The sequence below is a fragment of the Leuresthes tenuis genome, unplaced genomic scaffold (assembly GCF_036924035.1).
Source record: "Leuresthes tenuis unplaced genomic scaffold, fLeuTen1.0.hap1 SCAF_3, whole genome shotgun sequence".
NCBI classification, from domain to species: domain Eukaryota; kingdom Metazoa; phylum Chordata; class Actinopteri; order Atheriniformes; family Atherinopsidae; genus Leuresthes; species Leuresthes tenuis.
Genome location: NW_027325357.1, coordinates 3603478 through 3628728, shown reverse-complemented (window position 1 = coordinate 3628728; position 25251 = coordinate 3603478). Strand labels below are relative to the sequence as shown.

General features: G+C 41.7%; 1 protein-coding gene across 9 annotated transcripts in view; it reads right to left on the bottom strand.

Annotated features, from left to right (window-relative positions):
- The window catches only part of ptprt (protein tyrosine phosphatase receptor type T), a 348700-nt gene that overhangs the window by 203299 nt on the left and 120150 nt on the right, over positions 1-25251 (bottom strand). For all 9 annotated transcript variants that reach the window (XM_072381466.1, XM_072381458.1, XM_072381459.1 and 6 more), the window contains exon 8: positions 9299-9592. In XM_072381466.1, coding sequence (XP_072237567.1) covers positions 9299-9592 — 294 coding nt within the window. The remainder of the gene's footprint in view (positions 1-9298; positions 9593-25251) is intronic.

Here is a 25251-nt window from a genome sequence, read left to right as displayed (position 1 = left end):
CCATTTGAACTACAATCCCTCTGGAAACCAAAAGACTGCAGACAGAGAGGATCCAGGAAGGCAAAGCATTACCGCGGTAACTGGATCCAGGAGGTCCAGGAAAAGGCTTTCAATCTATGCAACACATTAACAGAGTAAGTGGATAGCATTTGAAATTTCTCAACCACTATGAAATCAGATGTGACGGAGGAGGCAGATGGAGTAGATCGTCCAGGGAGTCCAAATCCAACTTGGCTCCAGTTGATGAACTTATGGACGAGGCACAGCTGTGGCTTCGTAGTGTCTTTTTAACATTACTTTATATGCTCTTCAGACCCGATGTGTGCCTGTGTGCAAATAAAACTCCTTTCAAAGAATGAATCGATGCAGCCGGCGTGTTCACAGGAAATGGAAAATCCCTCACTTGGATGTTTTTGGAGACAGAAATGCTCCAGTTCACCGAATAAAGCCACCGTTTCACGTCATGAACCATGTGATTTAAGAGAAAAGTGCCTTTGGTGTGTGTAAAAACTACAGAGATGGACCAGGATTTAAAGCTTAAGGAAAGGGTTTAATTTAGTATCAATAAGTCATGATCGTGGCCTTTAAGCAGTTTAAATCTAATTTACAAGCTCGCTAAGAAAGGATGTTTTTGGTTCATTTCAGTGTGTTTGTATTAAATCAATAAAATCACCATCTTTGAGCTTAAAAAAGGACTTCCTTTCCTCTTCATATCGACTATGCAAACCCACAGAGCTGAGCTGAGACAGATGCCCCACTAATAGCATTTAAACACACACCAGGGATGTCCAAAGTCGTTCCCAGAGGGCCGCCGTCCTGCAGGTTTTTACATGTTTCCCTGCTTCAACACACCTGATTCAGATGAAATGGAGCTGTTCAAGTTCTGCACAAACCTGCTAATGATGCATTGATCTGAATCAGGTGTGCTGAAGCAGGGAAACATCTAAAAGCTGCAGGATAGCGGCCCTCGAGGACCGAATGTGGGAATCCCTGACATGCAGAGTCTTATATTGGAGCATCTTAAAGGGGAACTCCGGTATTTTTAAACCTGGACCTTATTTCTGGCATGAAATACGTTCATCTACTCACCGAGAACCGTTTGGTGAAAGTCGGCGTCCTTCGGAAGATATTTAGATAACTGGAGATCCATATAACGGAGAGAACGGGGCTTAGAGGATGCAGCCTCTGAATAAGGCATTATCTGTCTTTATTTCACCAATACTTTAAGAAGAATGAATGAATGAACGTGTGCTATAGCTCTGTTAGCTCATAGCTGCTGTTATGTGGCTACTTGCAGCTATAGGAGAGCTAACGGAGGGATTTCTACACAGGCACTCTCCTGGGACCACTTCATCCACACGCCCCCCTGCAGCACAGCTCATTCACTCCAGTAAGAACGTCCATCTTACTCAAAGTCGTCGTTCACATAGTCAAAATCTGATAAATATCCTGCCATGTTGCACAAAACTATCAGCAGCAAACTCTGTGTGAAGTTAGCCGACTGTCACAGAGCACGGAGTGAATAAACTGTGCTGCAGGGGGGCGTGTGGATGAAGTGGTCCCAGTAGAGTGCCTGTGTAGAAATCCCTCCGTTAGCTCTCCTATAGCTGCAAGTAGCCACATAACAGCAGCTATGAGCTAACAGAGCTATAGCACACGTTCATTCATTCATTCTTACGGTTAATAAAAGCATGACTGCGTGCAGTTGTTGATCAAACCACCGGGGCGGGCTTTCAATGCTGCGAAAAAGTCTGAACGATAACTACAAAGAAACTTCAGTGAAAGGACGACAAAAAGAGAAATTCATGTCAAATATAAGGCAGAAAAGGAGAAGAAAAGCAAACAAAAAAACAGGCTTAAAACGAGAGGAAACTGGCAGGAACATGACATTCAGAGACTCTATAAGAGGAAAGTAGGTTTTCCACAGAGAAGCATAAGCAAAGAGAAATGAAGTATGTCATGTTTCTGAAAACAGAAAACACAAAGGACGTCCGTCTGTGCTGCCAAACCTGAGTTTTCCCCTCACACGCAGCCACTTTGTACCATCCTGCGAATGCTGCGTTTGCTCTTAGCACGGAGGAGATGAACTCCTCGACAGCTGAAAGCGTCCTTTTCTTTTTTTCCCCCCATCATCAGCCGCGTGATGATGAAAAGATGCTTACCGGGTTCAAGATGTTCGGCTTGAGCGTTCGTGTCAGAAAGCAGCGAGGAGGTGTGAAAAGGCCCGAATGAAGCAGTGGAGACAAGAGGAAAACTGGGATTTGTTCAATTTGGATGTTAGATCCCTGCACAGCTGTCAGACCGTCACTGAGCAGTTTCCAGTTGTCACGACCCACTGTGCAGTTTCACTTATTGTGACGTACAATTACCAGACTGTGCAGTAACTGTTTATTACAGCCACACAGTCTCCATTTCTGTGGTTTTTCCTCATTCGCTGCACAACACTTCAGCGTTTTGAATTGTTATTCATGTACTTGTATCATATTCTTCTACTTTCATTTACATTTAATGTACATATTTTACTGTTTATCAATTTATGTACATTAATGCACATTTTCTTTGTTCTCATCTTGCTTTGTGTGCTTATTTCTTATTATTAATTTTACTTATTCAGCTCTGTGCAACAGTGATAATGAAAATTTCCCTGTTATGGACTGATAAAAGAGTATTTCATCGTTTCATCCATTGCATTTATGCCCCGTGTAAACCTCTCTGAGGCTGTAATGAGGCCGTTAACTACCGTCCTCCTTTAAACTGGATGGAAAATGTACTTAAATATAAACTTATTCTTGGTTTCTGGTTACTTTAGTAGACGAATTAAAAGGAAGAGGGGAATCAAATGACATCAAACTGCAAATAATTACACCAGTCAGCTTAAATTAATGGTGGAAACAACCCAAGGCTAATTCACGATGAGGCTTTCTGAGGTGGAAGCTGCGATCAACACGTCTTCACACGTCTGCGTTGTTGTGAGTATAATAAAATATACAGTAACAATGTAAAAGTGGTGGAACGCAGCATCTTTGGAGGATTTACTTCGCCCAGAAGTTTTACTTGGGAGCAGGTTTGGCTTGTCTGAGTCCTGTGAGGAAAGAAGCAGCTCTGCAAACAGAGATCGAAGCAGCCAGCGCTCGCTTTGGGGTAGATGAGGGGAGCTTAGCTGTACGTAGCATGCAGCTTTCTGACAGCATCTGCTCCCGACTCACAGCCTGAAGCAGCTGCACAGACTTGGGGCATTTGATTGAACACAACATGCTTATTTCACCCCAAAACTACAGATACAGGCATTTATCTCATAGCGTGTTATTCATTCTTACATAAAACTCTGAGCAGGTTGATGTTGAGAGGACGCTCTCTCTTAAGTGCATCTATACTGCTTGGCTCGGCAGAATGATGGAGCAGCGGTGTCAGCCAAATCAGTACATACCCAGCAGGTGAATTAAAAATCCATTTTTATGGAGTAACACATTAGCCAACACTCACATTGCTATCCCTCACGTAAAGATCTACTCTGTAAGAAACGGGCAAGATGAGGAGAGCAAGGAATACGTCGGGATGGAGTTTATAACCTCAGATGAATTAAGCCTTAATAGAGTGCTGCATATTAGCCAACACTCACATTAGCATCTGCCTCCTCTAAAGATGAAAGGGTAAAAGGGAATAGTGCAGAAGAAGTCAGAAAATAGACACCGAAGGAAGATTTACAGACTGTGGGTGAATATAAAGTCCATCTTTTAGCCCATACATTAACATCCTTCACATAGGAATGTTCATTTATACAAAAGGGAGGAGAGGCTGGAGGTGAATAATGAAGATGCAACTGCAGCTTTTTAACTTTAACTCTTCAAAGATCCCAGCCAGCGTTCACAGTTCATGTTTAGGGAATATTGAGCTCATCTCAGAGGGAAGGGAGTGATTAGAGCAGGGATGCCCACATCCGGTCATGGAGGGTCGCTGTCCTGCAGATTTTAGACGTTTCCCTGCTTCAACACACCTGATTCAGAGCAGAGCATCATTAGCAGGCTTGTGCAGAACTTGAATAGCTCCATTTCATCTGAATCAGGTGTGTTGAAGCAGGGAAACATGTAAAACCTGCAGGACGGCGGCCCTCAAGGACTGGATGTGGGCATCCTTGGATTAGAGAATGATGAAGGAAGAGTAAGAGGGAAGACAATATGTTAAAGGCTTTAAAGATTAGTGGAAATAAACTGAGGAGGCAGATGCTCATTTGGAAACCAGAGACAAAGAGCACAAAAGTATGAAGGTCACAAACACAAAACACTTTGAAGGAGCCAGGGAACAACCAGCCGGCCGAGTGCTGTTCACCAAAAGTGTGACACGTAGAGAGAGAAATTATCCCGGAGCAGGGGGATGAATTGCTTGAAAGCCTTGAAAAGTGAAAAAGGAGTGATGAGCAGGAAGAGAAAGGAAGAAGAAGGCCGCTTGATGCAATCAGTCACCATCAAGGCCACGTCCTCACTGGGAGAGTTCATTTCAGCTGGCCTCCTTCATAACATTCCCCCAAATGAGCGACGCCACAGTGGGAACGCATCCAAAGCAGCTGCCGGGACACCCAGGGCCTCCGGTCTGGGATGAAATGGCCCCACAGACACTGACTGACAGCGACTTGACAACCAGCAGCAACAAAAGTTGGGCTTGTTTTGTGTCAGATCCCTTCGGAGCATCTTCACACGGATATTCCAGCACCAGACAGGCGGCGCAGCTTTAAAATAGTAAATAGTAACAGAGCTATAGCACACGTTCATTCATTCATTCTTCTTAAAGTATTGGTGAAATAAAGACAGATAATGCCTTATTTAGAGGCTGCATCCTCTAAGCCCCGTTCACTCCGTTATATGGATCTCCAGTTATCTAAATATCTTCCGAAGGACGCCGACTTTCACCAAACTGTTCTCGGTGAGTAGATGGACGTATTTCATGCCAGAAATAAGGTCCAGGTTTAAAAATACCGGAGTTCCCCTTTAAGAAACTGTCGGGCTGTAATAAAAAGTACTTTGTTCCCAGCACTGGTGATGGAAAACAGATGCTAAGCCCCTCTAATTCTGTGGATTACATGCTTAATTGATAAAAGAAGGCATTAAATGAACACTTTCAAAGATCTGGACGAACAATGCTGAAAAAGGGATGCTTTAAGAGGGATTATCGGGCTTGTTGGTGAGGCAGGAGCAGGGCTGAAGATGCTAACATGAAGAGAAAGGTGAACACAGAAGGTGTGGAGACAAACACACACACTGCCAGTAGCCAGCAGGCTCTTGAACATCTGTCATACCTGCCTGCTCCAATCCGATCACACACACTCAAACAAACACACATGCAGAATGCAACAGTGTGCCACTAGTCCAGAAACACATGTTCCTTTCTTCTGCACAAACACACCGAGTGACCACCATCCCTGCTCCATTTCACTTCCCTCTAATGTTTCCCCAGATTTCGTAGCTTCCTGCTCTTCTTTGTCAGTTTCCCAGCCTGGATTTTGCCATCTATGCTCATTCGACGCTCTCTCTCGCTGCCGCCATTTCTAATCATCGAGCATCTTATCGCTCCGACCCGCCTCTGAAGTGTAGGTGAGAAGATGTTGTCCCTTTTCAGCGCACATGCACACCTCGAACAAACTGTTCTGTGATTCCAGAGTGTCCTCGAGTTCGAGTTTTGTCTCAAGGAAAATGAGAAGTTTGAGGAGTGTGCATGAGGGCATGAGGGCATGTCGTCAGGCAGGTAAGTGTTTGTGAGAGCAAAGCAGGGGGTCTTCAAGCGGGCACGGCAGGGAGTCTCAGACTGTGTGTGTGTGTGTGTGTGTGTGTGTGTGTAAGTACATGTATTCCTTACATTGTGGGGACATTTAACTTATTGTTTTGTCGAATTCTGGATGCTGAAAGCAAGTCCTCACAGTCATGTCACATTTAAGAGTGGTAACCTGGGTCTGTGTGTGTGAGTGTGTGTGTGTGTGTGTGTGTGTGTGTGTGTGTGTGTGTGTGTGTGTGTGTGTGTGTGTGTGTGTGTGGAAGTACATGTATTCCTTACATTGTGGGGACATTTAACTTATTGTTTCGTCGCATTCTGGATGCTGAAAGCAAGTCCTCACAGTCCTCATGTCACATTTAAGAGTGGTAACCTGGGTCTGTGTGTGTGAGTGTGTGTGTGTGTGTGTGTGTGTGTGTGTGTGTGTGTGTGTGTAAGTACATGTATTCCTTACATTGTGGGGACATTTAACTTATTGTTTCGTCGAATTCTGGATGCTGAAAGCAAGTCCTCACAGTCCTCATGTCACATTTAAGAGTGGTAACCTGGGTCTGTGTGTGTGTGTGTGTGTGTGTGTGTGCATGTTAGCACTTGCTCTTCATTTTTAATTCCCATTTATCAACCTTAAGTTAAAAAACAGAGAAACAAAATTAAAAGAAGGGAGACAAACAGCAGAAAATGGCTCCCAGCGAACTGTCCGCTCACTCCTGCCCGTTTGATTAAAAACAGAGCCGGGTTTTTAAATTAATGGAGCGATTTAAGACGCAATATTAATGAATTTCATCAATAAAAATAAATAAAGGGAGGGCTGAGTGCCACGAGGAGACACACTGAGAGGATTGTCCCCAATAGAATAGAAGGATGGTTGTGATGAACAGAAAAAACGAGGCAAAAACAGAGGGATGGAAAGTAAACAAGGATAGCGAGACAGCAAGAGATAATTTACACCTCCGGATAACCAGAGCCCCGGGACACCAGCTGCGTTAATCACACGTTAACATTCTCCAGAGTAGAAGTATCCGGTCGCCTTCAGCCCGTCCGTAATGATCCCAGACGTCATCGGTCCAGTTAAACTCGCCAACAAATTAGAACACGGACGCGTTCGCCGACGCTTCAGTTCAACGTGCGACAGGTTTTTAATTGAACTTTGCAAGGACGACGAGTCTGTTTGGATGCAACAACTGTAGCAGCCCGCCGGGAGACTAAAGCGCACGTGAAACATCACTGCTGTGAACTTTGAGAAAGGAGGAAACGATGAGGCAAAGAAATAATTACACCTGGAGTCTGAAAGGGTTGAGATATGGTTTAATTCCAGCCAAGCAGCTCATCTTTCAACACCTGCTTCCCTTTCTGCTGCAGGATTAATTCAAAGGTTTTACGGGTGGTTTATGAGGCACTTGTGGCTTCTGCGCCTAAAAGGCCACTCAGGTTTACCATCTGCTTAAAACGCTCCACAGGTATCGGCTGGAGCACACAGGACACCGAGCCTCAGCTCCTGCGGACCCTAAATCATGGAAGAAACCGCCTCCATGTGTTCGGCACGCTAAGAGACAACCTTCTTCCATGGCTTTTAATTCTGTGTAAGAATCCAGGTTCTGGTGAATGTTATTTTGGAAAAAAAACTGAATTTTGGAAAAAATAAGACGGATTTTATAGGCCCTAAACGAAAGCTGATGACATTCAAATGATTCAAACATGATGGAAAGAATAAAAACAAAACCTCAGGCCAAAATGAACACCAAAGGAAATAAAAGAAGTAGATAAGAAAATAAACCAGGAGAAGGTAAAGGAGCAGCGATTTGCAAGAAAGGCAAAGTCAAAGTGAACCGAGCAACAACAGAGAGAAAGATGAAAAACAGGAAATAACAAAGAAGAGGAAGAAGAACAGAGACGTGTCAGATGAAAACAACCTCAATGAAAATACGAAAATAGGTCAAAGGAGGAAATGATGAATAAGTTTGAGCGAACACAACACAGAGGTTGGATGTTTTCTACAGGAAAATAAAGAGGAAGAACGGAGCAGAGCGGCGTGCTGGAGCGGCGTGCTGGAGCGGCGTGCTGGAGCGGCCACGCACAGAGAGGCCGTCACAGATCGGATGGGCTGTCACTTAATCAAATGAACTGTCACTTGTTGTGTCCTTACACCCCCGCTGGGATTCTCATTATCGGCCATGATTGCCCCGGCTAACCTCCCCGCCTCCTCTTCCTCCGGCTCTCCTTCATCTCTGAGGTACCTTCTTAGCATCCCAATTATCATCATCCTTGATTTGTGCTCTCGTCCCCGGGAAGAAATAAGAACTCCTCTGATTTTCAGCCCTTCTGTTGTCACAGATAACCAACACACCCTTTGGACCACAGCGGATCCAGTTCTGGTTAAGGCTGCACAATTAATCGGATTTTAATCACGATCACCATTAAATTAACCTGATCATCAACGATATTTCCATTCAAAATGCAGCTCTGCTGCCTGCATCTAACCACATGTTCTCAACCTGTAGTCCACCAACCACCAGGGGGCGACAGCACGGTTAAGGCTTCATTAAGCTGCCTGAATAACACAGTCAGACAGCCTGCAGGCAGCTGGTTAGACTATGAGTCTGTGACTAAGACTGATGAGAACAAGTCATGTCGAAAGCCGAGAAGAATCCAGAAGCATCTGAGGACGGCGAGGAGCTTGAGCCTCGAAACGGGGCGACATCCATTGTCTGGACTTGTTTCGAATTCAGGGAAAGTGACGTTAAACAAGAGCAAGTTATTTGCAAAGAGTGCAACAAAGTAGAGTCCCAGAGTAACACCACTAATCTGTTAAATCACCTGAAAATACATCACAAACCTAAATATGAGGAATGAAAGAAGGCCAAAACTAAAGTTAATTCATAAAATCGACCATTACAGCAGCCGGCACCGGGCAGAACCCGATCCATCTACCTCCCAAAGACACGCAGGAATAACAGTGATATCTTTTTATTTGGCCAAAGACGTGTGTCTGATCAATTTAGTGCTTTAACATGTTAAATTATTGGGGTTTTTGTTTTTATTTTGCATTTATTCTAATTAAAAGTTAAATTTTTCACTAAAAACTGTCGGCACGTTGTTTGTTTCTAAATGGTGCAACAAAAATACACGTTTTTTCCAGACATGATGAATAATCGTAATTATGATTTTGGTCATAATCGTGCGGCCCGAGTACTGGTTCTGTTTTATATTGTTCAAACAGCAGGAAAATGAGAGGAACACGTGCTTCCACGGCTGCTTTAACTTCATTTCCCCCTTAAATCCCCTTAATTTCCCCCTTAAATCCCCTTAATAGCGTAGTTTTGCTGTCCTTCGCAGGCCAAACACCCCACTGACTCTGCATTTTTAGCTGTTCTGCCTGTTCGAAACTAAAAGAACTGGTTCTCGGTCAGGCTCGGGCTTTTCCAAACCAACACTGGAATAAGCATCATTCAACCCAATTCAAACAATAGCCGATTTATCCAAAGGACATTAATACTTTCCCCAAAGAAGCGAGACAAACCCAAAACAAGGCTTCACTCACCGGCACATTTGGTTCTGGTGACCAGCGGCGGCCCCGGTGGTCCTGTTCCTCCTTCCCCGGGTCTGGACAACAGGACTTTGATCTCATACTCCACATCTGGGTCCAGATGCCACAGTTTATAGGTGGGGGAGTCAACCACGTGGGTCTCGGCCCAGTTCCCCGTGGTGGTGCGGTACTCCACCTCCTTCAGGATGATCGGCCCGTCGCCGATGATGCTGTTGGCATTGGGTTTGATCCACAGGTAGGTAGCGCCAACGGCGAGAAGCTCAGGCGGTGCAATGGGGGTGGGTGGAGCTGTAAAACGGGGTCAGAGCGCGTTAGTAAAGGACAGATTCACTGTTTGCACAACAAGGTGAGAATATTCCACTGAAAGACTGAGAAATATGTCCCTGAATTAGCAGCTCAGCTTCAGAGCCAATTCAACTGCACCCCCAGCTGAGCTCATCCCAACCTCACACAACTAATTTTCTCCTGAAAACTATATTTAAGTCCAATCAATGGCGCTGAAGTGTGCAACGCTTGAACTAATGAATGGATTCTGTAGGACCTCCCCTGTCGGGCTGCTCGGTGTAACTTTTAAAAATAACAAGCACGCTTTGAAATGCACCGTTTCATTAAGCTCTGCCTGTTTTTCCATGTTCTCACACCTGATTTCTCCAGATAAAAATATCTAAATATCTATGAGAACCGTTAGCAACATCCAGTTAGACGCTAATGTTTTACATGGAGAGAAATTAAACCGTCTCTGATGGCTTGTTCTGCCGTCAGCTGCAGCTGAACAGTTTCAGAGTGATATAAATGTAAAGCTGAGTTAGAAGCCATTTGACATTTACATTATAAACAGCTGCTGCTGAGAGCTGGAGGAGACGGAGAGAAATTTATTTACCTTCAGCCCTAATCAGTCACTTTGCTGACATGTTGCTGACAGCTACTTTGCAGGTTGACTTTCGTATCATTTTGCTGTGGAATAATGGCTTCTGTCAGTCCTGAAACAGGAGGGTGTTTTATTGCCCTTTGCTTTTTCATTCAAAACTGAGATCAGATTTCAGATACAGCAGCTTATTTTTAATAATAAGACCTTCACCGTCCGCGTGATTCGAAAAGCTTCTTGGAAAAGCTAAATAAAAGCTGGAATGTGCTTAATCAACAGAGGAGGCGTCGACTAAATGGAGAATATGATTCTCTAAACATGTTGCATATTGCAAGGAGGCAGTGACTGCTGTCAGTAAGAGGATACGATGGTCTGAGATCTGAGATCCTCAACAATAAGGGTAGAACGATTCGTCGACAAAAATCGATAACATAATTAGTCTAATGGTCGGTTACAGCAGTCTTTTTCACGTTGTTGAGCTGAACATCATTTTTCGTACGGAGTGAGTCATCTCACTTCCTATCTATCTCTGCTTAGAGATGCTAATAGCGGGAGATGACCTGTAGAAACACCCTCAAGACCCAGAAAAAAAAAAAATTACCTTTTTTTCCTTTTCTTTGAAGATCTTGTGATCAAAATGCTTGACTAGAAAACTTTTTTTTTGTTTAATGACAACGACTCGCAGCACAACACTTGCTGGCTGTTAGCGGTAGCAGCCAAATAAGATTCAGTCAAATTAGCATAGCTGGCGATCCGGATCAGTTAAATCATTTAAACTCTGGATCACATTAAGGGTGCAACAATTAGTCGACGATGTCGTCAAATATCGATAACGTAATTAGTCGCCGACATATTTAATTGTCGATAGTTGTCGGTTACGTCATGACACGTCTTTTTCACTCTGTTGAGCTGAACATCATTTTTCATACGGAGTGAGTCATCTCACTTCCTACCTATCTCTGCTTAGAGATGCATGTGCTTTACGGTAAATAATAGCGGGAGATGACCTGTAGAAAGTGGTCTGGGAGCATTTCACCCTCGATTACCTGCAGGTTCTGTAAATCCGACCTCAGGGGAGCATGTCAGGCATGAACATTTGAAGAGGAAGCAGGTTGGAGCTCGTTGTTCGATTTCCTCAGTGAAATAGTCTATTCGGCCTTGCTTTAAAGTTAAAAAAATAAAATATACAGATATATACTTTTCACTCATTCCACCAAATGTGGCTTTTTTTTTGCAACATTCGGCCGAATATATTCGATTAGTGAATATTCGGTAATTACAGAGTGTCCTAATGTCCGTGACTGAATGCGTCTGAGAGGGCGAATACGATGTTTGTGAATCATCTCGCAGGTTAAAAGGCAGTTTGATGATGCGAGCTGACAGCTGACAGAGCTGAAGGTGTGCAGAAGGTTCCCCAGCTGATCCGCTGCAGAACAATGACTTGTAGACTGTTTACATGCCAGAAAGTAACACACACCCCTGACAAACAAGCAAAGCTGTCACGCCTCAGTAACATAAATCTGAAACAGACTCCGTTAAAGAGCAGCAGGAGCAGATGGAAACAATGACAGGGAAATTAATTGGTCTTTTCCTGTTAGTCATCAGGCTGCCTGCCTGCTCCTGTGAGCATCCTGCTCATCACCATGAACTCTGGTGATTACCGTGGACAGCTCCCACTTCTCCGAAGGCCTCAGGATCAGAACCCTTCACGGCAGCCATGAAAAAACTGAGCAACATGAAGCAGAAAATCGGCCTGAAATATGCAGAACTCTTGGACTTTTGTATTCTGGCTTGTTCCAGCATGTCGTCACCTGAGATCGGGAAGCTTTGGCTTCTCTGTGGCCCTCCTGCTCCACAGAAGTCAAACAAAAGCCTAACTGATGTCTATATTGTATGATGGAGCACCAGCTTTCCGACCTACTGTGACCAAGACTTATTCTAAGATAGAGGTTTTCTTAGCATGCATCTATTTTTCTTTCTTTCCCGGTGACAGCTGCTTTGTCAGCCGACAGTTACGTTATGCAAGCTAAGAATTATGGTCCCTCCCCTCCTGCTGTCTGAAAGCAAAGTCCTGATCTCACTCTCAGTTTTTACTTTCCTTAGAATATGTATGGAGGCTGCAGGACCAATGAATCAACTGCCAGTCTCTGCGCTCTCTCACACATTTCAACTATATGGAAAGCTGTTTGGGTGAATCCGAGTCTGTGCTTTTGTGATTCAAGGAGAGAACCAAGTACAATGAGCATTTCTCTGTGTGGAAGAGAGCGTTTGTGTGCCTTTTGTGTACGTCTGAATACAAATAATGCTCCTTTTTCTAAGCGCCTGCTTTAGAGTTTCAACTGAAATGATAGAAACACATAAATTATACTCATCGTCCAAAAGTAGAGGAACAACTTCGTCAACAAAGGCTTCAGTTGTACTTCGACGGGCTGCTTCCTCTCTTACTGTGCGTCGAATTTTAAGTGGTTTCGTCTCGGTCTTATCAAAGAGCACTTCACATTTTCTGGGAAAACTTTAAGGGCAATTCACTGGCAGCAGACAAAATGCTCTCATCCTGGTGCAATTTCCATCCCTTGTTTAGAAGAAGGGCGGATAAATGTGTAAAAGACGCTAAAAAACCAGGTTAAACGTGTCCAATCTCTGACGCCGCCCTTCAACAGTGACTATTAACTATTCCCCCAGCTGCTGCAACAGACTCAACTCTTCATTAGCACCATTTATAATCAACAACTTCTCCTGATGTTACTCCATGGGAGGAAAGCACAAAATCGCTCAATCACTTCCTCCCTCCACCTGTTCTGTCCCCTCCGTCACTCCTTCCCTCCTTCTGCCAGCTCATTTGCAGCAGAGTTACAGAGGCCACCCGGCGACACACAACCTGGCGTCCGCGAGGGGAGGAGCGCACACACTTCTGGGTGCCGTACATCTACATAAAGATGTGCACGGCAGGCCTTGTATGCAAATAAATCCATCTGCAGAGACGTGTGTGTTCACCTCGGAGCGCGGCGCACACACACCGACAGACTGATTGCTAATCAGCTGCAGCCGGCCTTTATACAACAATGCTAATGAAGGGTGGGAGTAAGAGGATAGAGGGATGAAGACAGCAGTGAGGAAGAAAACAGGCTTTTTTACTCTACCACTACTGGTGGAGCCAAGAAAACCAACATGAACAGAATTACGAGCCTCCGACTGCAGTGAACATCCTGAAAAAGGTTTAAAATCATCATGTATGGCTGCTGGAAACCAGTTAAAACCGTAAAACAGCAGACCACAAACAGAGTTCCGGTTCGTTAAACCACTTTTCTGAACTGATTTGCTTCGTCTGCTTAGCTTTTCTGATGTCAGATCCAAGGGAAAACACACAAAAGAAGGAGCTTTTACATCCAGATGAAGCCGAGCTGTGCGATGACACGTTCTGTACCTGCATGCCACCTGAGTTTGTGCAGATCTTGAACGCGATTTTCCTTTTGAATCTTTAGTCACGTGAGAAACAAAAGCACAGATAACAGCTTTGGGAGAATAACCGCTGGCCGAGCTGACAATAGGACATTTAAAGTAAAAGAAAAGCAACACAGGTGTGTACTTTTTTACTCAAAAGGCCCTGAAATGGACCACTTTTTCATGCCAGGGGACCGCAGGGTGCCACACAGATCTGCTCACAGCTGAATGAGAAGTTGAAGAAAGGACATTTGTGCAGCAGTCGTCCACGTGCAGGACGCTGCCTCATAAAGCCTTCTGTGGAGGCATATCCGTGTGTGTTTGTGCCCAATAAAAGCTTTATCCTGCCTATCCTGGGGCCTTGTTGTCAGATGACACATAGCACACACAAAACTGATCCATGTTACAACTCCCTGAGGGAACATAGTATATGCATTAACTTTTTTACTGCATTGTATTACGATCCCAGCATGGTGCTTGAAGGTGTCTCACAGCGAGTGTGTGTGTCAGGATAAATAAACCTATCTAATAAAATGTTTGCACAACAGCGTGCCGCGGTGCTTGTGTGTGCTTTTCTGTGTTAGCTTAGCTCTTCGGCTCTCACCTTTGTCATTATATACATCTGTAGAATGTCGGGTTTCATACTCTGTGTCGTAAAGACGCTTGAACATATATAAACATATGGAAGGAAACTTGAATATATTGAATTAAACTCTGAATATATTGAATGAAACTCTGAATATATGGAATGAAACTTTGAATATATTGAATGAAACTCTGAATATATGGAATGAAACTCTGAATATATGGAATGAAACTCTGAATATATGGAATGAAACTGAATATATTGAATGAAACTGAATATATGGAAGGAAACTTGGAATATATGGAAGGAAACTTGGAATATATGGAAAGAAACCTCGAATATATTGAACAAAACTTGAATATATTGAAGGAAACTTGAATATATTGAACGAAACTTGAATATATTGAAGGAAACTTGAATATATTGAAGGAAACTTGAATATATTGAATGAAACTTGAATATATTGAATGAAACTTGAATATATTGAATGAAACTTGAATATATTGAATGAAACTCTGAATATATTGAACGAAACTTGAATATATTGAACGAAACTTGAATATATTGAACGAAACTCTGAATATATTGAATGAAACTTGAATATATTGAAGGAAACTTGAATATATTGAAGGAAACTTGAATATATTGAATGAAACTTGAATATATTGAATGAAACTTGAATATATTGAATGAAACTTGAATATATTGAACGAAACTTGAATATATTGAACGAAACTTGAATATATTGAATGAAACTCTGAATATATTGAACGAAACTTGAATATATTGAACGAAACTTGAATATATTGAACGAAACTTGAATATATTGAATGAAACTTGAATATATTGAACGAAACTTGAATATATGGAAGGAAACTTGAATATATTGAATGAAACTTGAATATATTGAATGAAACTCTGAATATATGGAAAGAAACTTGAATATATTGAATGAAACTTGAATATATTGAACGAAACTTGAATATATTGAACGAAACTTGAATATATTGAATGAAACTCAATATATTCATCGTGTGTTCCTCGCTGCTCTGACATGAAACTACATGAACCAGGAAAGCTTTTCTACCAGGTAAGTTGTTAAATTTGAATAATGAAGCGGTGGTTTAAATAATATTAAATAATACTCCGACACTCATTCACTGGCTTTCTTTGGTAGAATCAGTGTTGCTTTCGAACCTTTTATCACGAGACGCAACATAAATGTTGGTTATGTGACGATAAGTAAAATTAAACGTATGATGCAACACTGCTGACCAATAAAAACGAGACTAAATGTGGTTTACAAAATTAAAAAAAATCTGCTTAACTGTTTCAGTTTCGTTGACTAAAACGAGATGAAATGTTAGAACGTTATTTCGTCTCGTTTAGTCGAGTTGTTGCTATTATTTGGCAGTATTTCTGTTTCCTGTGAATATATATATATATATATACATATATATATATACATACATACATACACATATATATATATACATACACACATATATATATATATACATACACACATATATATATATATATACATACACATATATATATATATACATACACATATATATATATACACACATACACATATATATATATACACACATACACATATATATATATACACACATACACATATATATATATATATATATATATATATATACATATATATTAGTGAGACTGACTAATTGTCATTCGCTTTTCGCCACAGTATCCACACCTTAGACAAGATGGCCGCAGGCAGTTCCGTGAAGTCTGACGTCAGTCAAGTTTCATTCAATATATTCAGGTTTTCTTCCATATATTCAGAGTTTCGTTCAATATATTCAAGTTTCGTTCAATATATTCAAGTTTCGTTCAATATATTCAAGTTTCATTCAATATATTCAAGTTTCATTCAATATATTCAGGTTTTCTTCCATATATTCAGAGTTTCGTTCAATATATTCAAGTTTCGTTCAATATATTCAAGTTTCGTTCAATATATTCAAGTTTCGTTCAATATATTCAAGTTTCGTTCAATATATTTGAGGTTCGTTCAATATATTCAGAGTTTCGTTCAATATATTCAAGTTTCGTTCAATATATTCAAGTTTCGTTCAATATATTTGAGGTTCGTTCAATATATTCAGAGTTTCGTTCAATATATTCAAGTTTCGTTCAATATATTCAAGTTTCGTTCAATATATTCAAGTTTCCTTCCATATATTCAGAGTTTCGTTCAATATATTCAAGTTTTGTTCAATATATTTGAGGTTCGTTCAATATATTCGAGGTTTCCTTCCATATATTCAAAGTTTCATTCAACATATTCAAAATTTCATTCAATATATTCAAAGTTTCATTCAATATATTCAGTTTCATTCAATATATTCAGTTTCATTCACTATATTCAACGTTTCATTCAATATATTCAACGTTTCATTCAATATATTCAACGTTTCATTCAATATATTCAAAGTTTCATTCAATATATTCAAAGTTTCATTCAATATATTCAAAGTTTCATTCAATATATTCAAAGTTTCATTCAATATAGTCCAGTTTCGTTCAATATATTCCAGTTTCGTTCAATATATTCAAGTTTCGTTCAATATAGTCGAGGTTCACTCAATATATTCGAGGTTTCCTTCCATATATACAGAGTTTCATTCAATATATTCAAAGTTTCCTTCAATATATTCAGAGTTTCATTCAATATATCGTGACCTAAAGAATCGAATCGTGAGATTCTTAACAATACCCAGCCCTAAAAAACAGACACATACCTGACAGTGAAAGGCTCGTCTGACCACGGCTAAAACAGCTTTAGACGAGCTGTGTGACGACAGAAGAAGAGTAACAGTACGTGCTGTGGTCAGGTGGAACAACCTTCTGGCAGCTCAGTTGCCTCAAAGCCACGGCATGCTTTGAAAACTGGCCAAACACAACACAAAGTCCATTAAACGTGTATGGTTTGTTAAGTCCAATATCCTTCCCACTTCACAGGTCAGTGAACCAGTTGTTTTACGCCAAATGTAAACACCACTCATCAGCATTTCAGCATTTTACTGTAAGAGCTGCCAATTAGACACTTTGGACACTGTAAGGGATGTCAGGAGAGGAAAGAGCCGGTGGCATGAAACAAGGGTCAGTGGCAGGATGCCAGACAAGTGGGCTGCTGTTTATAATGAGCGTCTTAATCCTCAGGATTTCTGGCCGACCTGTTCTGATGCAGACACACACTGATCCCTTGATTCTGTAACCAGGTAACTCTAAAAAACGATGGCGTACTGCAAAATCAAAAGCCTGGAGGATGGTGTGCAGCAAGAAATAAGTTTAAAATTATGTTAGAAACCCGAGGAAAATGGCGAGGTTAGTTGTCTGGATTTCATCTCGCCATCTGCCTCCCTTGTAGGTCAGTGTAAGACACACAAACTCACTTATATTTCTTATAAATCTAGAGAGAACGAAATATATAATGGGAAGGATTTAAGAGCAGTTGTGTTGCTGGCTATATTACTTTTTCCTCAGTGTGTATATATAGATATATAGGTGTGTATTTCTCTCAGTGTGTTGGTGGAAAAGCCAAAAGCACTATCAAATCTTCTGCCATGTTCTAATAGAGTGGAAGATTCAAAGACAGGGAGTGCAGGGGAGTAATAGAGAGGCAGATACAGTCGGAGGCCTCAGCCCGCCAGAGGACAGACGAGATATCACCTAAGGTGGCGGAAAAGATGGAAAAATCAGTTGCACTGAAAATGACAATCGCTTTGCTAAAATCTGTTTTTCTCCCGTTTCAGTGGAGTGAGAGACAGTAATGATAGTGAAGATGATAGAGGGAAAAAACAGACCAAAGGAGAAGTTTTCTCATTTTCCTGTTGAACTGCTTCCCCTCCAAATCTATTTAAAACATGCCATGCAGACTGGATCCCTAAGCACAAACCTGCAGGGTTCAAAAGCTAATTTCTACAGCAGATTATCTGTTAAGAAGAAGGTTTGATTGCAAAAGTGTTTCTGTAACTTTATTCATTTCACTGAAATGTAGTTATCTGACCTTTTTGTCTCATTAATGCAAAATTCCAGGTATGAGCTCCCACTCCATGAGAGAAAAGCTGCCCCGAGGTGTGATGTGATCAGGTGTCAATGTTAACCTCATGATAACAATTTGCTCTTGAATCATCTCCTTATTTAAAGCCCAATACATGCGACTTCAGGGTCGTCTCAAAAACACTGCATCCACACCCATAACTCTGTCAAACAACGGCTTTAGTTCCTGACTAGTTTTGTGGAAAAGGGGGCTTTAACAGAAAAAAGAACATTCTGCTCAATTAATCGCGATTAATCGCATTTTTCATCGTTAACTGGGTTAATGGACAGTTGAATGAATGAAAAACTGTAGAAACTGAGTAGAAAAGAAAAACTATTTTCCATTTCAGACAGATGCTTACTGACAGAGATCAGATGGCAGAGCTAAAATAATGACCCACGTCTCCAAATCTTTAGAAAAAGTCCATCCTGCTCAATTAATGGCGATTAATCGTATTTTTCATAGTTAACTCGCGATTAATCTCTATATCAAAAATATAGTTAGAATCAAATAAACACAAAGAAAAATGTCTTTTATCTTTTATTTCTTCTTTCAAATAAAAAAAGGTGCATTGTAGACCCACTTGACGTGTCTATTTAAAAAAAACAGCACATAATGGGGTCTTAAAACTGAAGAGGGAGTAGACAACAAACGACAGAACAAACAGAACAGGACCTAATGACAGTTGAATGAATGAAAAACTGCAGTCATTAGACAACTTTTCTCCTATTTATTAAGCCAATTCCTAAGGTCGTGATTAACCGCGATCAAAAATAATTAACTCATTTTTTTTTAATTAATCGCATCACGATTAACGAGTTAACTACGACAGCCCTTGTTAAAACTGTCTCTTTGTTGCAGCGTCGACATCTTGAGCCAGTTTATCCTGAAACGGTAACATCTAAGTTTTGGTACAGCATCCTGTCTTTTCATGGTAATGCCAAATTTAAGCCAATTTCACAAAATATCTCAGGTTACGTCTCAGAACTACATGAACCAGGAAAGCTTTTCTACCAGATAAGTTGTCAAATTTGAATAATGAAGAGTTGGTGTGATTAAATAATACGCTGTCAGGGAGCAGCCGCACTCCGACACTCATTCACTGGCTTTCTTTGGTAGAATCACCAATTGCTAAGGTCGCGATTAACCGCGATAAAAAATAATTAACTAATTTTTATTTAAATTAATCGCATCGCGATTAACGAGTTAACTATGACAGCCGTAGTTAAAACTGTCTCTTTGTTGCAGCGTCAACATCTTGAGCCAGTTTATCCTGAAACGGTATCATCTAAGTTTTGGTACAGCATCCTGTCTTTTCATGGTAATGCCAAATTTAAGCCGATTTCACAAAATATCTCAGGTTACGTCTCAGAACTACATGAACCAGGAAAGCTTTTCTACCAGGTAAGTTGTCAAATTTGAATAATGAAGTGTTGGTGTGATTAAATAATACGCTGTCAGGGAGCAGCCGCACTCCGACACTCATTCACTGGCTTTCTTTGGTAGAATCACCAATTTCTAAGGTCGCGATTAACCGCGATAAAAAATAATTAACTCATTTTATTTAATTAATCGCATTGCGATTAACGAGTTAACTATGACAGCCCTTGTTAAAACTGTCTCTTTGTTGCAGCGTCGACATCTTGAGCCAGTTTATCCTGAAACGGTAACATCTAAGTTTTGGTACAGCATCCTGTCTTTTCATGGTAATGCCAAATTTAAGCCGATTTCACAAAATATCTCAGGTTACGTCTCAGAACTATCGCTGCTGTCAACATGTCCACGAACCTCTACCTGCCCGCCGACTGGCAGCTGCAGAGGATGAAAGAGACGGATACGGGAGAACTCTGAAATATTAACACAGCTGAGATGCTTTGGGGATGCTGAAGAAGATGAGGGAGAGAGGAAAGAGCTGACGAGAGACGCTGATCCTCTTAGTGTCAGTAAAATGTTCTCCAACCGTCTTTAATGGAATGAGCGGTGGTCTTAAATCCACCAGCTCCAATGCATTGGTAGCGGTGGACACATCTCTCCTCCTGGTTCTGACGTTTTTTGGCATTTAGCTGCTCTTACCCACAGTAGCAGACTGGAGTTGGATTGAACCTGTCAGCTTTTGCTTCCCTACCTTCTTTAATCTCATTTGCTTATGTAAGGCTTTATATTACCAACTCCCCTCATCTTCTTCCAACTTCTCTTTCGACTTATTCCATCGTTTCCTTTCTTCTCTTTTGATCTCCCGTTTTACACTTTGTGTTCGTTTCACATCTGTTTCCATCACCATGAGCCGTCCTCTCCTTCTCCTTCCCTCCCCCTGCTTCATCTCTCCCTTATTCTCTCCTTATCTCACCCCGACCGTCCTCCCACACCTGTTCATGCATTACTTATATTTCCCCTCAGAAATTCTGTGTGAACTGTCCACTGGCCCTGACGCAAACGTACACCCAGCGGCTGATTCACATGAAAGAGCAGTGGACGTGGAACACCAAAAACATGACAAACCGCCCACGATACACAGTCCAGCTCACCCAGACACCCAGACCCTGAGGCATGCCCTACGGACCTGGTTAAAGCGACAGGCCGAGTGTACTCTGGCTTTTGCTCGTCTTCTCCTTCACACGCTGATGTATGATGTCATATAAACAAACTTCCACAACTTCTTACATAATTTGGAGAACGCCGTTTCTGACTCTCGTAACCACAGGGGGGAAATCTTCAGGATGTATCCTGACTTGAATGTTTTACCCATCTTTTACGATGCATTCTCACATTATTTTCTGTGCAGCTTCACTGTTTGTCTTTAAAATGCGAAGAGGACCTGGGCTCGATTTGAAACTCTCAGCAGGTTTTATATTCTTCTCTTCGGCATTCTGAATATATTTGCATTATTTTACAAGGTGGAAAGTAAACAAGTGAGGTTTGTTCACATCCAAAACACTGATCCTGCAGACTCCTCCAACGGTTCAGAGGAATATTCTCACAGTTTGAAAGATCATTAAGATAATCGTGGTCTTTAAAAGGCTGCAGACGATTTGCTTTAAGAGAAAAACTGCTCACACTTTTCTGTGACGTGTCACATGACGTCTTTTTTTAACCTGGAACTCAAACGTACGTTTCAAGCAGTTATGTTTATACATTGAAGGTTGTGTTGAGTTCACTGTCAGTGGGATTTCTAGGTATCTGACACATGCAGCTTATTGATTTCTTTATCAGGAAACAGACACATAGAAGATGCTGGGAAGGAGCTTTAGCTCTACGGCCACACACACAATCATTCACAAACAGACTGTGGCCACGGCTGGATCTAATTCTTGGACTACAATCAGCTTTATGACGACCCAGGGAGACTTAGAAAAATGTGGCAGTTTTCCTGAGAAATTCACACACACAACACGGGCTCTGTGTGGTTTCTACGGGGCGCCGGCTGACAGTGGCTCTCCTGGATCTCTGCTACGCCCCACTGAGTCTTATCTGTGATAGACAGGACACACACACAGGCTGAAATGCCCATTTATAACACCACACACACTCGACTCGAAGCCAGCGTTTACACACATCCAGAGACAAAGACATACGAGCATGCAGGCTTCCTCACCCCTTTACACACACACTCCGAGGGGCATTCAATCATTCCTTAGCCCCTTAACATAATGACAACACACCAACTTTAACCCCACAGCTCACCTCACCCTGAAACCTGAAAAGAAGGGAGCAGATAAAATATCCCCACCGGTCTGAACCTTTCCACAAAGATGGCTGCACAAGTGCACGCTCACACAAACACAGCCCGGGGGGGGTATGGCTGAAACCTTCTTGCCCTGGGGCTTTGACTGCATCTGTTCTACAAGAGCCATACAAATGAGAAATGCATCGGAGCAGAGAAAAACATCTAGCGTGTGTGTGTTTATGCAAAAGTTTCTTCTTTACGGCGCAGGGAGTGTTTTTGTGATAGCTCCAAGCAGATAATCAGTCATTTTTAATTACCCGCGCCTCCTCAAGGTCAACTCTTATTGTCCTATCACAGCCGCCCCCGATGAGAAAGTATTTATTGCTGTGAATGTCAGTTCTTAATATCTTTCAGATGACTTTTATGTCCCTTTCCGCTGTGTGAGAAGTGTTTTCGTGATATTGAACAGAGCTCTTTGTGAGATTTATTCAAAGGTACGTGCATTTAAAGGGATGTGAGGAGGTCACCGCATGTTTAATTTCACATTATTTAACTGTAAGAAAGGGCCAGATGGAAGGTGAAAGTGGGAATAAGAGATATTGTGGACGCAGACTGTCGAAAGGTGACAGGAGAGTGCGTGAAGCTGCTCATTGCACACATGCACTGCAACATTTTCCCCACGAGGCTGCCTGTGAGAATCCAAATGTGTTGGCTTAAGTGGGGGAAAAAAAAGGAAAACGATAACCCTCCAGAGACTAAATGTGAGGAGCTGTTTGTGAACTTTCCATCCTGTCTGCATATCAGTTTATCGGTATTGCAGATGTGTGAATAAAGTATAGATTTCAACACAAAAATGTCCCGTAAACACAACACTGCAGCATATTCTTGCATCATCGCCTGCCTTTCTGTGCACTCCATTAGTGAGACTGCTTCTCAAGTGGAGAATCACCTGCTGTGCAGTGCATGTGAAAACGGTGGACAAGGTCCAAACCCAATTTTCTAGATTTTTTTGTTCAGTGAGAGTTCCTTTTAGCCTTTTGCTGTACGTTGCTTTTTATCTTTGGTCTCTCTGATCTTTCAGATAAAGACCTCAGCTCAGATTTAAGTAGAAAAACAAAAAATATGTAGAAGCTTTACTGTGGCATAGCAAATAAAATGAGTGTCTACCTCAACAACATCGGCTAAAAACAGAGTCAACATCCACAAGCCGAAAATCTGCCATAAAAAGCATCTGAAAGATGCTACGAATGGAGAAAAAAATGCACATATATACACTAAAAATTAAGATTATATCAAGGATTAAAGTCATTTTCTCACATCTAAGCAAATCAAACTCATCCAGAGAGCATCCAGGTTGGTTCTGAATCCATTTTCATCAAGTCAACAAGGCGAACATCATCTGTTCAGCTGGCCAACGAGATCGTGTCAGAGTATTAATATGCGTGAACGAGCACGTATGGGACAGAGAGCACAGGCAGGGCGCTGTAATATGAGGAGCATCTCTCTCCAGATTTCCCCGGTCACACCTGGCTGAACACCACCATAATTAACCCTGATTTCACTTAGCAGGCACGTGCACACAAATTAATTTGAACACGCACCCAGAAACAAAGCCTGAGCCACAACTCAGGGAAGGAAATGAAGGGAAAACTTAAATATGTCGGTGTACAAATCAAGGACAATGGCACAATTACTCTAATCCACCCACCCACACACAGGCTTCAGGGAGGTGTGCACGTGCACGTTGGCGAGAGTTATTCCCCGAACACAATGCATGGCTGGCAGCACCTGAGCTTCTCACACACACAGATGCATATACTTAAAAACACATTCAGTGGGATATGCTGCACACACACACATTTAGACGCTCTCAAGAGTATATTCTGTGTGCTCTGCTAACAGATGGTAATGACAGCTTCTGTCCCCGGACTATCATCTAATCAGAGAAGCAACACACACACACACTCCAGCCTCCCTTCAGATTAAAACATCCTTCACACCAAATAAGGTTAACGACATAATTCAAACCACAGATGCATTGAGCACATAATTCATGCCAATGTGCCATTGCACTGAAGTGTTTTCCAAAGGCGCGATTTCAGATTCAATTATAGCAAACCGAGCAGTTCAAATCTCACGAGTCATGATTAGATTATCATGTTTAATCCGAATAATCATAATTCACACGGAATATTTCCGAGTGGCCAAATTTCATTCTCAAAAAGAATAACAAATGTATTGAACGATTCATTTCCGTTTAAACCTCTTTTCCTCAGGTGTTCTGAGCTTTATGGCGACAAAGCCAGTCAGTCGGGTGCAAAAAGCAACAAGAAGGACACATCTGCGCGTATTTACTCTCACTCAGCTGCCCTGAAGCTTAATGTTAAATGAGTTTGATGGTTTAATGCAGTCCTTGTTTCCGTGAGGCACTGCGGAGGTGTTGATGACAGCGACTGTCTCTCCTCAAAACAAGCGTCCATCTTGTTTTTCCTCCGCCCGTCATCAACCTTGTCCGGGTTGTTGAAGACTGTTTAGGCTGCATGCAATCAGCCGTGGAGCGACCAGGTGGGACGTTTGTGGACTTGAGGGGGCGATAGAATGATGATGTTCCAGAGGCCTTATGTACAAATGAACAGATTTACCCTCAAGTCAGACTATAAAAGCTCATTAGCACTTCAGCTAGCACCTTCTGATGAAGCCTCAGTACAAACAGAGCCAATGCTTCAGATAAAAACAGGCTAAGTGCTAGTGAGTGAGTATTAATACGTCACTATATGTATTAATATTCATCTTTAGGCTTGATTATTGTAACAGCATCTTTACTCAGCTGCTCTAATCCTCACTAAGACCAAATAAGTGAAGCACATGAGTCCAGCTGTGAGGTCTTTCCACCGGCTGCCGGTCCATCAGAGGATAGACTTTAAAGTTCTGATGCTGGTCTATGAAGCTCTGAATGGTCCAAAATACATCAGTGACCTCCTGACCCACTATGAACCCCTCAGGTCATCTGGATCCGGTTTTTTATCAGTTCCCAGAGTCAGAACCAGACCTGGAGAAGCTGCATTCAGCTTCTATGCTCCACATGTCTGGAACAAACTCCCAGAAAGCCTCAGAGCAGCTGAAACATCTATTTTCAGCTGCATTTGAATAAAACTCCAAATAAGCTTGAGTTTCAAAACGTACTGATTTTATCATCATTTACATTTTTATTACAGTTTATTTTATCTTATCTTACATATATATCATTTTATTACATTTTCTTTATTGTTCTGATTTGTTCTTTTTTGGGAAATCGTGCTTTTTATTTCTG